Source organism: Bufo bufo, chromosome 9, assembly GCF_905171765.1.
Source record: "Bufo bufo chromosome 9, aBufBuf1.1, whole genome shotgun sequence".
Lineage (NCBI taxonomy): Eukaryota > Metazoa > Chordata > Amphibia > Anura > Bufonidae > Bufo > Bufo bufo.
In genome coordinates this window covers 211,631,364-211,644,888 of record NC_053397.1, presented here as the reverse complement: position 1 = coordinate 211,644,888, position 13,525 = coordinate 211,631,364, and the positions used below count along the sequence as shown (strand labels likewise).

General features: G+C 43.3%; 1 protein-coding gene across 1 annotated transcript in view; it reads right to left on the bottom strand.

Annotated features, from left to right (window-relative positions):
• The window catches only part of PIGK (phosphatidylinositol glycan anchor biosynthesis class K), a 110,663-nt gene that overhangs the window by 31,476 nt on the left and 65,662 nt on the right, over positions 1 to 13,525 (bottom strand). The window contains exon 10 of the mRNA XM_040407630.1: positions 9,220 to 9,298. Within this exon, the coding sequence (XP_040263564.1) occupies positions 9,220 to 9,298 (79 nt within the window). The remainder of the gene's footprint in view (positions 1 to 9,219; positions 9,299 to 13,525) is intronic.

Here is a 13,525-nt window from a genome sequence, read left to right as displayed (position 1 = left end):
GTAATGTATGTACACAGTGACTGCACCAGCAGAATAGTGAGTGCAGCTCTGGAGTATAATACAGGATGTAACTCAGGATCAGTACAGAATAAGTAATGTATGTACAGTCGTGGCCAAAAGTTTTGAGAATGACATAAATATTGGAAATTGGAAAAGTTGCTGCTTAAGTTTTTATAATAGCAATTTGCATATACTCCAGAATGTTATGAAGAGTGATCAGATGAATTGCATAGTCCTTCTTTGCCATGAAAATTAACTTAATCCCCAAAAAAACTTTCCACTGCATTTCATTGCTGTCATTAAAGGACCTGCTGAGATCATTTCAGTAATCGTCTTGTTAACTCAGGTGAGAATGTTGACGAGCACAAGGCTGGAGATCATTATGTCAGGCTGATTGGGTTAAAATGGCAGACTTGACATGTTAAAAGGAGGGTGATGCTTGAAATCATTGTTCTTCCATTGTTAACCATGGTGACCTGCAAAGAAACGCGTGCAGCCATCATTGCATTGCATAAAAATGACTTCACAGGCAAGGATATTGTGGCTACTAAGATTGCACCTCAATCAACAATTTATAGGATCATCAAGAACTTCAAGGAAAGAGGTTCAATTCTTGTTAAGAAGGCTTCAGGGCGTCCAAGAAAGTCTAGCAAGCGCCAGGATCGTCTCCTAAAGAGGATTCAGCTGCGGGATCGGAGTGCCACCAGTGCAGAGCTTGCTCAGGAATGGCAGCAGGCAGGTGTAAGCGCATCTGCACGCACAGTGAGGCAAAGACTTTTGGAAGATGGCCTGGTGTCAAGAAGGGCAACAAAGAAGCCACTTCTCTCCAAAAAAAACATCAGGGACAGATTGATCTTCTGCAGAAAGTATGGTGAATGGACTGCTGAGGACTGGGGTAAAGTCATATTCTCAGATGAAGCCTCTTTCCGATTGTTTGGGGCATCTGGAAAAAGGCTTGTCCGGAGAAGAAAAGGTGAGCGCTACCATCAGTCCTGTGTCATGCCAACAGTAAAGCATCCTGAGACCACTCATGTGTGGGGTTGCTTCTCATCCAAGGGAGTGGGCTCACTCACAATTTTGCCCAAAAACACAGCCATGAATAAAGAATGGTACCAAAACACCCTCCAACAGCAACTTCTTCCAACAATCCAACAACAGTTTGGTGAAGAACAATGCATTTTCCAGCACGATGGAGCACCGTGCCATAAGGCAAAAGTGATAACTAAGTGGCTTGGGGACCAAAACGTTGACATTTTGGGTCCATGGCCTGGAAACTCCCCAGATTTTAATCCCATTGAGAACTTGTGGTCAATCCTCAAGAGGCGGGTGGACAAACAAAAACCCACTAATTCTGACAAACTCCAAGAAGTGATTATGAAAGAATGGGTTGCTATCAGTCAGGAATTGGCCCAGAAGTTGATTGAGAGCATGCCCAGTCGGATTGCAGAGGTCCTGAAAAAGAAGGGCCAACACTGCAAATACTGACTCTTTGCATAAATGTCATGTAATTGTCGATAAAAGCCTTTGAAACGTATGAAGTGCGTGTAATTATATTTCACTACATCACAGAAACAACTGAAACAAAGATCTAAAAGCAGTTTAGCAGCAAACTTTGTGAAAACTAATATTTTTGTCATTCTCAAAACTTTTGGCCACGACTGTACACAGTGACTGCACCAGCAGAATAGTGAGTACAGCTCTGGGGTATAATACAGGATGTAACTCAGGATCAGTACAGGATAAGTAATGTATGTACACAGTGACTCCACCAGCAGAATAGTGAGTGCAGCTCTGGAGTATAATACAGTATATAACTCAGGATCAGTACAGGATAAGTAATGTATGTACACAGTGACTGCACCAGCAGAATAGTGAGTGCAGCTCTGGAGTAGAATACAGGATGTAACTCAGGATCAGTACAGGATAAGTAATGTATGTACACAGTGACTGCACCAGCAGAATAGTGAGTGCAGCTCTGGAGTATAAAATACAGGATGTAACTGAGGATAAGTAGTTCAGGGTGATTTCTTGGAGCCCTACAAGACTATTATAAGAAAGCAATAGATCCATAGTGCTTTAAATGAGTGTTATGTAATTGCTATTCAGGTGACTGCGAAGATATATTTTGTAGCAATTTGTATTCTGAGTTTTGCAAAAGGTGAACTTAAACTGTAAGTTACCCTGTAGACCAATGACCTGCAATCTGCAGACCCCCAGCTGTTGGGACACCACAACACCCATCATGCAGCAGGCTGGGCAGACTCGGAGGCATAGCCCATCTACAGCAAGGAGCTTGTACAATGCTGGGAAGTATCAGGCTTCAGTTATCACTAAATCACGAGAAGAACAATTGCTGTGGTGTTACGTGCGCACCCATGACCGTTTCATATTTATTCCCATTATTTGCTACACTGTGGTGGGCTCATATATCACACGGTATCTCTCCTGTGTGTGTGGTGCCCACTCTTGGCATTAATACAAGTTGACTCTGTGCCGGTTCTAAATCACTTTTTTTCTATGGTGATAGCTCGGCTGACTTATTGTACTGGTCTCCAGTCTCCATAAATCACAGGAATTGCTCAAAAGCTGCTTAAATTGTGAGCAGGACAATTTGTGCTGAATGGAAGCGAATAGAGATTGCAATAAAGGGATATTTATGCTCAGTACAAAATCCTTGTTTCACAATGAGTGCTACAACATTAGTGATTCACGGGGAGGAACGAGGAAGAAGATGATGAAGAAAGAATATGCAATGCAGTGAATCAGAAGATGTTGGTTTGAGAGGCACGCAAGATAAATGTTAAAAGGAGGTTTCCGAGATTCTTTCGTCAGGGGAGGCCATTAATATATCATATCGGTGGAGGCCGACTCCTCTCACCCTCGAAGGGGCCATGGCGCTTTACTTGAAAGGGACTCAATACAAACCCTACAAAAAATGCCAGGCCGCTTATAATGAATGCTTTATTGCAAAATCACATAAATTTACAAACCTGATTAAAAGAAGTAAAGAGAGACGACATCACTGGAGGAAACATACAGCGGATACATGTCCATCAATGCAATACATAGGAAGATAAAGTGGATACAGTCCACGTTCAATCAAGAAAGCATACAGAAGAGCAAGGACAGGCTCCCGTCTTCAACCAGTGACAATAAGACAAGATTTATCACGGGCTACCATGGGAGATGGCTTGAGATGAAGGATATCTTAAGAAGATTTTGGCCTGTGCTGTTGACCGATCCCATCTTGGTCAAATACATATCCTCAGGTCCAATGGTAACGGCTAAACGCTCTAAAAATTTGAGAGACCATCTTGTTCGTAGCCTCTTTTTGAAACAAAGCCAGCCAATGTTCCCAGGGATAGGAAAGCCGAGATGGGGTTTTGTCCCATGCGGAAAATGTATTGCGTGTCCAGATATGGAGAGAGCGATTTCGTTCGATGATTCGACTCATGGGAAAACATTCCAAATGACACAGTGTCTCACGTGCACAAGTACAGCGGTCGTCTATTACGCGAAATGTCCGTGCCCAAAAATTTATGTGGGTTTAACCACATGGGAGCTAAAAGTTAGAGTGCGTGAACACGTTAGAGATATCGTGTCAGCAACCAATGAAAGGAGATATGAGCAACCTAAAACCGGTGGCTAGACATTTCAAGTCATATCACGACTGCAATCCTGTGCATCTGAAAGTTCGGGCGATTGATTGTGTTCTAAAAAATATCAGAGGTGGAAACATATCAAAAAGATTGGCACAGCTTGAATGTAAGTGGATTTGGAAACTAAACACGCTGTGTCCAAATGGTTTGGACTAATGGCTTGAATGAGTCCACTGGTTTCTCCTCATATTTATAGGGTCCAATCCGGGTCTCCACACCCAAGTGGGTTTTGTTTTAGTGTTCGCTCGCGAATTTTAACAGCTGTTGACCGCGTTTTTTTAGGGTCATCCATGGGGCCGGCCTTTTTACAATTCACCTTGATAAACACTCTCCACATATCGTACAGTCTGCGACTCTGCGATATTGTGGAGATCCAGTGAGGAGGTGGGTAGATGCAGTCATGGGGATATTTGGTCTGGTTGACATCAGACTAAAAGTCATTGGCGTGACTAGTATGTGTATTAACACACGAATGTGCCTGTCAATTGTTGATAGGCGATCATTTTTTTGGATATAGATCTGATGTCTATTCCAGACCACTGCACCGGATATCAATAATCAGAGACTGTGCATTATCCCCTGGTTCACTTTTAAGTGTGTATTTATATGCACGCTCCTTAATAGGGGTTTTATTTATTGGGTTACACTTATTCATAAGTATAGGGTCACATATGGAGAGCATTTTTCATTATAGATATGTATAGATGAATGCTTGAATCTGCACAAAGTATGTATCGGATCTTCCCCCCTTTTTTGATCTGATATCTTCGTATGTTGCATGTTATTGCAACATCACGATTTCTGTTTTGTTTCAGTTGCACTTTGTTGGTCACATAATCATGGTCGGGCATGATGCGTCACACATATATATATATTTGCCACAGATGAAACAGAGTTGTTATAGATTTAACCTATTGATGATGTGTGTGGACCTTATTGATATCAATTTTGAATCATGGATCAAAATGTACACCATTCAAGAATAGCTTTGTTCAATCATGCATATGTCTCTACTGATGATCAGTGAAGTGTATTTTCGAATCATGAATTGAGAAATTGATAGTCAATTATGAATCACTGATCAGAATCAATATAAATTAATCATGTCAACTATAAATTGTAATGTCTAATTTTTATATTTTTGCACCAACATCACTGTGTGTTAGGCGTTGGGTCACTTTTAGGATGTTTTTGGGGCATGTTGTGGCTTATCATGTTTTAGAATTCAGTATTATTTTCTTTATATTATGAGTTTACTTTCACAATAATCACGCACAGATATATTCGTTATGATTTTTCATTAACATTCATCTTTATTACATTCTTTAAATTATAGATTGAAATTCATTGATTTTGGTGTCCCGCTACCCCCTTTTATTCATTCTTTCAGTTTCCATTCAGGGCGGCCGCTCCCGTGTTCCTCCTTTCCTTCTTACCTTGTGTCTTTGTGCTGGGTTTTCATATATATAACATCTAGATCATTGAGCTCTTCATGACGTCATTTGGTAAATCCGACATGCGCAATGGTTCTATGAAGGTGGAGACACGGACTCGCGACACTTGTGACGCGATCACGTGTTAACATCTTCATCACGTGATCGCCGTGCGAACACGTGATATGATACAGATCACATGTCTCTCCCTGGCGCTGGCTGCAATCTCTTACCTCACTTCCTGAGTCGCGGAGACGACGTAGATCATTAGTATTTACGTGGTGATTGGCTGACTGGTGTTTTTAATCTGTGTCCCCCCAGTGATGACGCTACCCCCAGACGAAGGTACGCCGAAACGCGCGTTGGGGTTGGCGCCATCCTGAAGGAGACGCAGTATGGGTAATGGTCCGATGTCCTTTTGATTATAGATGATTTGTTTGCATTTGCACTTTATCTTCCTATGTATTGCATTGATGGACTGATGCACGGACATGCATCCGCTGTATGTTTCCTCCAGTGATGTCGTCTCTCTTTTGATCTCCTGCATCAAACTACTTTTAATCAGGTTTGTAAATTTATATGATTTTGCAATAAAGCATTAATTCATTATAAGCGGCCTGGCATTTTTTGTAGGTTTTGTATTGTGGTAGTTTGCCATAGGCTTATGCCAGTTAATTACTTCTTTAAGTAATCATTCCCTGGTTGAGGTATATATTGTTTTTTTGAAAGGGACTCAGATGAAGAGAGCTGCAATACCAGACACGGCCACTAGCACATGTACAGCACTGCGTTGGGCAATCATTTGATCAGATGAATGTGGACATCCTGAGAATCAGACGATCTAACCTTGATGACCTATACTAAGACCATCATAATGAATGGGGTAAAATCTGGTGGCGGTCTGATTGCTGAGAACCCCACCGATCGTGAGAATGGGGTCCCATTTCCTCAATGGAGCGGCTGGCTGACCATGCACACTGTATGGAACTGCTGGAAACAGACGAGCGCTGTACTCTGCCATTTCTGACGCACCCATTGAGTCTGCCATCTTATTCGGATGGGGGAACAGGCCCCATGTTCTCGAGATTAGTGGTGGTCGCATTGGTCAGACCCTAACCAATCTAACAGATACCACCTACCCAGTGGTCACTAAAGTTGGCTTTGTCTGGAGAACATCCAGTGACCCCCTCCCAGTCCGCCAGCAGTACAGCATACAAATTAGCCTGGTTTCTGCATATTCCCATACCCCCAACTTCATTTATGTAAGTCTGCGAAGCAAAGAAAGGGCAGTCTGTTGTACAAAACTAGAACACAGCGAGGGCAGTAAAGTTCTAGAGGTCCTCCATAGATTCCTGCATTCATTCCCATGTAAACACCAAGCACTTGATTGGCCGTTTCCATAAATCCCATAGGCTTCAGTGGAGGACTCCAATCAGAACACACCAAGCCACTGAAGCAGGCCAAATAATCCCGAGAATATTCCAATCTGGAAATTACAGTAGTTTTTCTGAAGCCTTATATCCTTTCACAAGCTAATATAGTTCAGCAACTCATCTCATCAACAATCTCCTTTAAAAAAGGGGCAGTTTAATTTGGAAAACTCATTTTCAAAAACCCTGTTAGAGAATACGGAGTTAATAGAGTGGAAGAGGTCACCATTTAAGACCCTCATCTATTAGCCAGAGAGGAAAATTGCTACAAAGAGATTCTCTGGAAGACCCGGCACGTCTATGGATTACGTGCGAGGCCCATTTATTTCAAAGGGAACAGCGTAATACTTCATTCCCCCTGTGATGGCGCTGCAGCGAAATGAAACACTTGTTGCTGCTTTCCCCATGAGACTACAGCTGATCGATATAGGTTTTGAGCAGCAGGAAACCCGTGATCAGCTTATCATCAGGGGACCCTTGTAACAAAAATGGACTGTTTAAAATGGAGAACCCCTTTAAAAGGGGGTTTTCCGAGATTTTGATATTGATGGCCTATCCTCAGGATAGGTAATCAATATCAGATCGCTGGGATTCAGCACCCCCACCGATCAGCTGTTTGAAAAGAACACGGAGATTTGGTAAGTGCTGCAGCCTTTTCCTAGACCTATGACGTCACGTTAGGGCTTGGCGATATGGCCTAAAATCTATATAGCGATATAATCTGAAGCATGTGCAATATAACGATATATCGCAATATATTACTTGCCATCATCCATGTCCCCCATCCAGCGCCATCAGCCCCATGCTGCCATTGCTATTTGCAATCATCCATGTCCCCCACCGCAATCATCCATTAGCCCCTGCTAATATACTTACCTTTCCTGCAGGGTGCGCAGCTGGCTGATGGAGTCCGCAGGAGACGGACCGCGTCTTCTTCCCAGCATGCACTGGGAGGGACCTGACGTCACACACAGCGTCAGCCAGCACGCTGACGATGTGTGCACGCAAGGCCCTGGCCAGTGGAGCGCGGTGCAGAGTCGGGAGGATTGCTAGAAAGGCAAATCTGAACCCCCGCTTGACTCCAAAAGACCTTCGGGAAGATATAGTAGACTCTGGAGTTGTGGTACATTATTTTACTGTTCAGCGACAACTGCACAAATATGAAAGAGTCATCAGAAGAAAACCTCTCCTGCATCCTCAGCACAAATTTCAGCATCAGAAGTTTGCAAAAGAACATCTAAACAAGCCTGAAGCATTTTGGAAACAAATCTTGGACCAATGGAGGTTAAAATAGAACTCTTTGGCCAAAATGAGCAAAGGTACGTTTGGAGAAAAAAGGGCAAACGAAAAGAACACCTCTCCAAACATTAAGCATGGAGGAGGATCAATCATGCTTTGGGGTTGTTTGCAGCCATTATGGAACAATGATTATTTCACAGGTAGAGGGAAGAATGGATTCAATGAAATTCCAGCAAATTCTGGAAGCAAACAGCACCAACTGTAAAAAAGCTGAAGGTCCTAAACAAACCTCAAAATCCACAAAAGACCTCAAAAGGCGCAGGCTGAAGGTTTTACCATAGCCCTCACAGTCCCCTGATCTAAACATCATTGAAAATCTGTGGATAGACCTCAAAAGAGCAGTGCAAGCAAGATGGCCCAGGAATCTCACAGAACTGGAAGACTTTTGCAAGAACGAATGGATGAAAATCCCTCAAACAAGAATTGAAAGACTCTTGCCTGGTTGCAAAAAGCATTTACAAGCTGTGGTACTTTCCAAAGGAGGTGCTACTAGGTACTAACCATGCAGGGTGCCCAAAGTTTTTCTTCAGGCCCTTTTTTCCGTTTTTATTTTAAACCGAAAAAGATGAAAATATTATTTTTTTGCTTAAAATACAAAGGGAATGTGTCATCTTTAACTTTACGCATATTGGAGATCATTTCACCTTCAATTTGCCTAACTGTTCACAGTAACAGTAATTTTGACCAGGGGCCCCAAACTTTTGTATGCCACTGTATAATCAGGAGACATCTCGATATTACAAGTCCTTTTTCACATCACTTTTAAAATGCAGTTCTATTGTATAAAAGCTTATGTTCGGTGAGTCCTGATCCTACGCTTTTGAGGTAATGTATACAAAGTTGATTTGGAGAAAAAAATTATTATGACACATATAGACATCATAACAAAGGATAAAATTACAGTTCTGTGCATAAAGCTTCAGTTGCTGTGGAAATGGGATAACGCAAGGCCATTATTCTGGACTGCATCAAAAAAATTCTCTTTGTCTTACAGCGCATGTTCTCTAAAAATTATTTTGCATTTTAGATTCCTAGCCTGCTACTGCTGCATCAGATCCACCCAAATGGGCTCAATTGGCTCCAACTACCTTTCTGTTGATGCCAAGAACAGCGCTGCATGGTGACAGTTATCGCTCTTATGGGAAGTCTTTCTGACATATACTACAAACGCACATCACACACCTGATGTGAACAGAAACTAAGCAATGTAATGTACCTGACCGAGTATACAGATTGTACATGAGCAAATACAGTAACACTGGTCCGGTTGACATGTGAAGACTGTATATATTATGGACACCACAGTCTGATACAGCACCAACGTCTTCTGGAGCTGGATTACCAACCCAGATTTCGGAACAGTCATTGGTGGTCATAGAGGCAAAAAATATGTTTTACCTGATGTATAATTTGTGATACAGGGAGTTGGTTGGCGTACGTCGCCAGTTCAGTCATCGTCGACTCCTCAGGGAAGATCCTGTAACAAAAAGAAAGGACATGAATGAAAATGTGAAACTTTACTTTTTAGGGAAATGGTAAGTACCTGCTTAAAGGGTATGCCGGCTTTTTCCCGGATTGTCCATGGTAAAAATAAAACAATAGCAGTACTTATACCTCGCAATTTCTGCCATGGCTGTTCCAACTGGGCAAGGGTCCCAGCCGTGCTCCACTTCCTGCAGGAAATGGTTGTAAATGCTGCTCAGCCAACCTCTGGCCGCAGTGATGACTCACCTCAGCCAGCGATTGGTTGATGGTCAATCCCAGCCATTTCCGGTTGTGCCCAGACAAGAGCAGGAAGTGGCGAGCAGCAGGAACCCAGGCAGTGCCGGCACCCTTGAAACAGCATCGGAGAGGGTTGGGCACAATAAGTATAATTTCTTGGATTATTTTTTTTTCCCCACTAAAAATTTTTTCTTTGCTCTGGAATACTCCTTTAAATAACAATTCCCTGAAATGCTAATGTTGTTAGAACTGCCCCATGAGTATGAGAAGCAATGTGAAAGTATCACAGAGTGATTTACAAATGGCCGATGTCTGTATCCGATTTACAGACCAAAGGGAGACATGCCGATGCAGCAGAGTTAACAGTCATACCGCGTTAACAACGGTATATGTCATAACTCACCAAGTGTATGTGTTAAAGGGGTTATCCAAGCCTATAAAATGCTCCCCATTATGTCGGGCCCCTCACATTAAATATACTTACCTGGCTCCCCGCGCCGCTGCTTCGTCTCCTCGTGCGCGGATGAAAACATCTGGTGTCGGGATGGGGGAGCAGCCAATGGCAGGCGGGGACGGGGACGAGCCTCCCTAGCATCGCGGGTGACGCTAGAGATGCCTGTCCCCATCTGCCATTGGCTGCTCCACCCGACACCGGATGTTTTAATCTGCACACGGGGAGATGCAGCAGCAGCCGTGCAGGGACCAGGAGCGGCGCGGGTAGCCAGGTAATTATATTCGGTGTGAGGGGCCCAGGCATATAGGGGAGCTTTTTATAGTCTCGAATAACCCCTTTAACTGCTGCATTTGCATAGACTTACATAAGAGGTAGGGATGCAGCAGAGTTCACAGTCATAATGCGTTAACTAGATGTGATAACTTACCAAGTGTGACTTAACTCTACTACATCCGGAGATAGTCTGCTCATAAATAATAGGACTAATGGAGAAGGACCTGAAATTGCATTTCCATTAGGCCTCTTTCACACGGGCGTTGCTGAAAAATGCGCGGGTGCGTTGCGGGAACACCCGCGATTTTTCCGTGCGAGTGCAATACATTGTAATGCGTTTTGCACTCGCGTGAGAAAAATCGTGCGCGTTTGGTACCCAAACCCGAACTTCTTCACAGAAGTTCGGGCTTGGGATCGGTGTTCTGTGGATTGTATTATTTTCCCTTATAACATGGTTATAAGGGAAAATAATTGCATTCTGAATACAGAATGAAAAGCAAAATAGCACTGGAGGGGTTAAAAAAAATAAAAAATAATTTAACTCACCTTAATCCACTTGATAGCGCAGCCGGCATCTGCTTCTGTATTCTTTTCTTTAGGACCTGGCTAAAGGACCTTCGATGACATCACTCCGGTCATCACATGGTACGTCACATGATCTTTTACCATGGTGAATCACCATGGTAAAAGATCATGTGACGTACCATGTGATGACCGGAGTGACATCATCCCAGGTCCTTAAACTATAGTTAATGCTCTCCACAGGTCCTATACAGTAAAAGAGTCAGACGGAGATGCCGGGCATCGCGAGCAAGTGGATTAAGGTGAGTTAAATGATTTTTATTTTTTTTTTAACCCCTCCAGCCCTGTTTTACTTAGCATTCTGTATTCAGAATGCTATTATTTTCCCTTATAACCATGTTATAAGGGAAAATAATAAGGTTCGGGTCTCCATCCCGATCGTCTCCTAGCAACCGTGCGTGAAAATCGCACCGCATCCGCACTTGCTTGCGGATGCTTGCGATTTTCACGCAACCCCATTTATTTCTATGGGGCCTGCGTTACGTGAAAAACGCACAAAGAGGAGCATGCTGCGATTTTCACGCAACGCAAAAGTGATGCGTGAAAATCACCGCTCGTGTGCACAGCCCCATAGAAATGAATGGGTCAGTATTCAGTGCGGGTGCAATGCGTTCACCTCCCGCATCGCATCCGCGCGGAATACTCGCTCGTGTGAAAGGGGCCTTACCCATTTTCTGGGAAATAAACTCTGTAGGGTAGTATATGCTTTGTGTTATAGACGGTGTGTCTCCATGGTAACAGACTACTAGCAAACTCTGTGCGTAGTCTGATAAGACAGTCACTTTCGTCTGCGTCCTTTCCTACTGAGTGTAAATTAATAAAGAAAGAGAGAAGAAGAAATGTGCAAAGGCTTCGTGTGTAGTCAGTTACCATGAAGACATATAGGTCTGTAGAGGAACGGGAAACATAAAACAGCAGGGGATGTTTAAGACATTGTGCAAAATTGTTTAATTCTTATTTTGGATGCCTTGGAACGATAAGAAAAAAATGTTTTCAACGGTATACCTACTATTTTAAGCAATTCCCTAAAATCTCTTAAAGGGATTAAATTTAAACTGAATAAGAAGATTTTTGTGACTCAAAGTATTACCATCCATTTGAACGGGGTTGTTTTGTCAGGAAGCACAGAGGTTTCTCCAAGCGCCATAAAGATGAATAGGACAGTCGCTGAAATTTCTGCAACAACCCTGTGGCATGCAAATTTAGTATTAAAAGGCTTTTCCAGGATTTTGATACCGATAGGTCATCAGTATCTGATCAGTGGGGGGGGGGGGGGGGGTCTGACACATGGGACCCCCACCGATCAGCTGTTTGAGAATGCACTGGCACTCCTATACAATGTACGGCGCTGTTCTTGGTAAGCACGGAGAAGGCCGCACCTCTGCCTTCTCAAACAGCTGATTGGCGGGGGTCACGGGAGTCGGATCCCCACCAATCAGTATCTGATTACCAGTATCAAAATCCTGGAAAAGCCCTTTAAAGACACATAGTCGCATCTAACAGCCCTACACCCAAACTAAATTTGCAATTAGCAAGAGGACATGCAGCGGCATACAAGTGGTTCAGCTGCTGGGACAACTATACAACCCCTGATGCCGCAACTGCACCACTTAGGGTCCACTCACACGTCTGTAAGTGTTTTGCGGATCCGCAAAACACGGACATCGGCAATGTGCATTTTGCAATTTGCGGACCGCACATCGCCGGCACTATAATAGAAAATGGCTAATGTTGTCCGCAATTGCGGACAAGATTAGGACATGTTCTATTTTTTTGTGGAAACGGAAGCACGGATGCGGTCAGTAAATGCAGCACGCTCTCCTGCGGTCAGTAAATGCAGCACGCTCTCCTGCGCTGCTGCTAACGTGGCTGCTGTCAATTCCAGTAACAGCTGGTTATTGGGGGAAAGTGTGAAAAGTTAACACAGGAGCAAAGAACCTGCAAAAACATTAAAAAAAAAACTGCCAAAAAATGTGTCACACAAAGTAACAGAAGATCTATCGCTGCAATGTGATATTTCACGCCGCTGTAGGCAGAGATAACAAACATCCCTCCCACTGTGGGAAACAGCATATCGCCTTAAATCCATATATATTTTTTTTTAATTAAAATTTTGAAATCAAGAAAATTGCAGGTAATTTGATTTTTGAAAATTTGCCGTTTCTTATTTATATCCGTTTCAGGAAAAGCTGGGTGAAAAGCAACATGGCCGCCATGATAACCCATATGCAGGTGTACCAACCAGCAGCCCAGCCATTCAGGGAGAGTTTAGAATCATATTTCATACAGATTTATGATTTTATTCAATGGGAACTGTATAAATATGCATTCATTGGGCTCCCCCTAGTGGTGGCTGCAGACAGCCAGGATTTAAAAGGGGGTTTCCGAGATTTTTTTTCAAATATTTTTTTGCTGATGACCTATCCTCAGGATGGGTCATCAATATCTGATCGGTGGGGTTCAGAAACCCAGGACCCCTGCCGATCAGCTGTTTCGAGAAGGCACCAGCGCTCCTGCGAGGGCCACTGCCTTCTCGCAGCTTACGAAGCACAGCGCCGTATATTGTATAGTGGCTATGCTCGGTATCGTGCTCTGCCCCATTCACTTAAAACAGGACATTCAGATCGCCTGTTGCAAACGGTATGATTGTGTCATCTGTCATTATAAACTGAT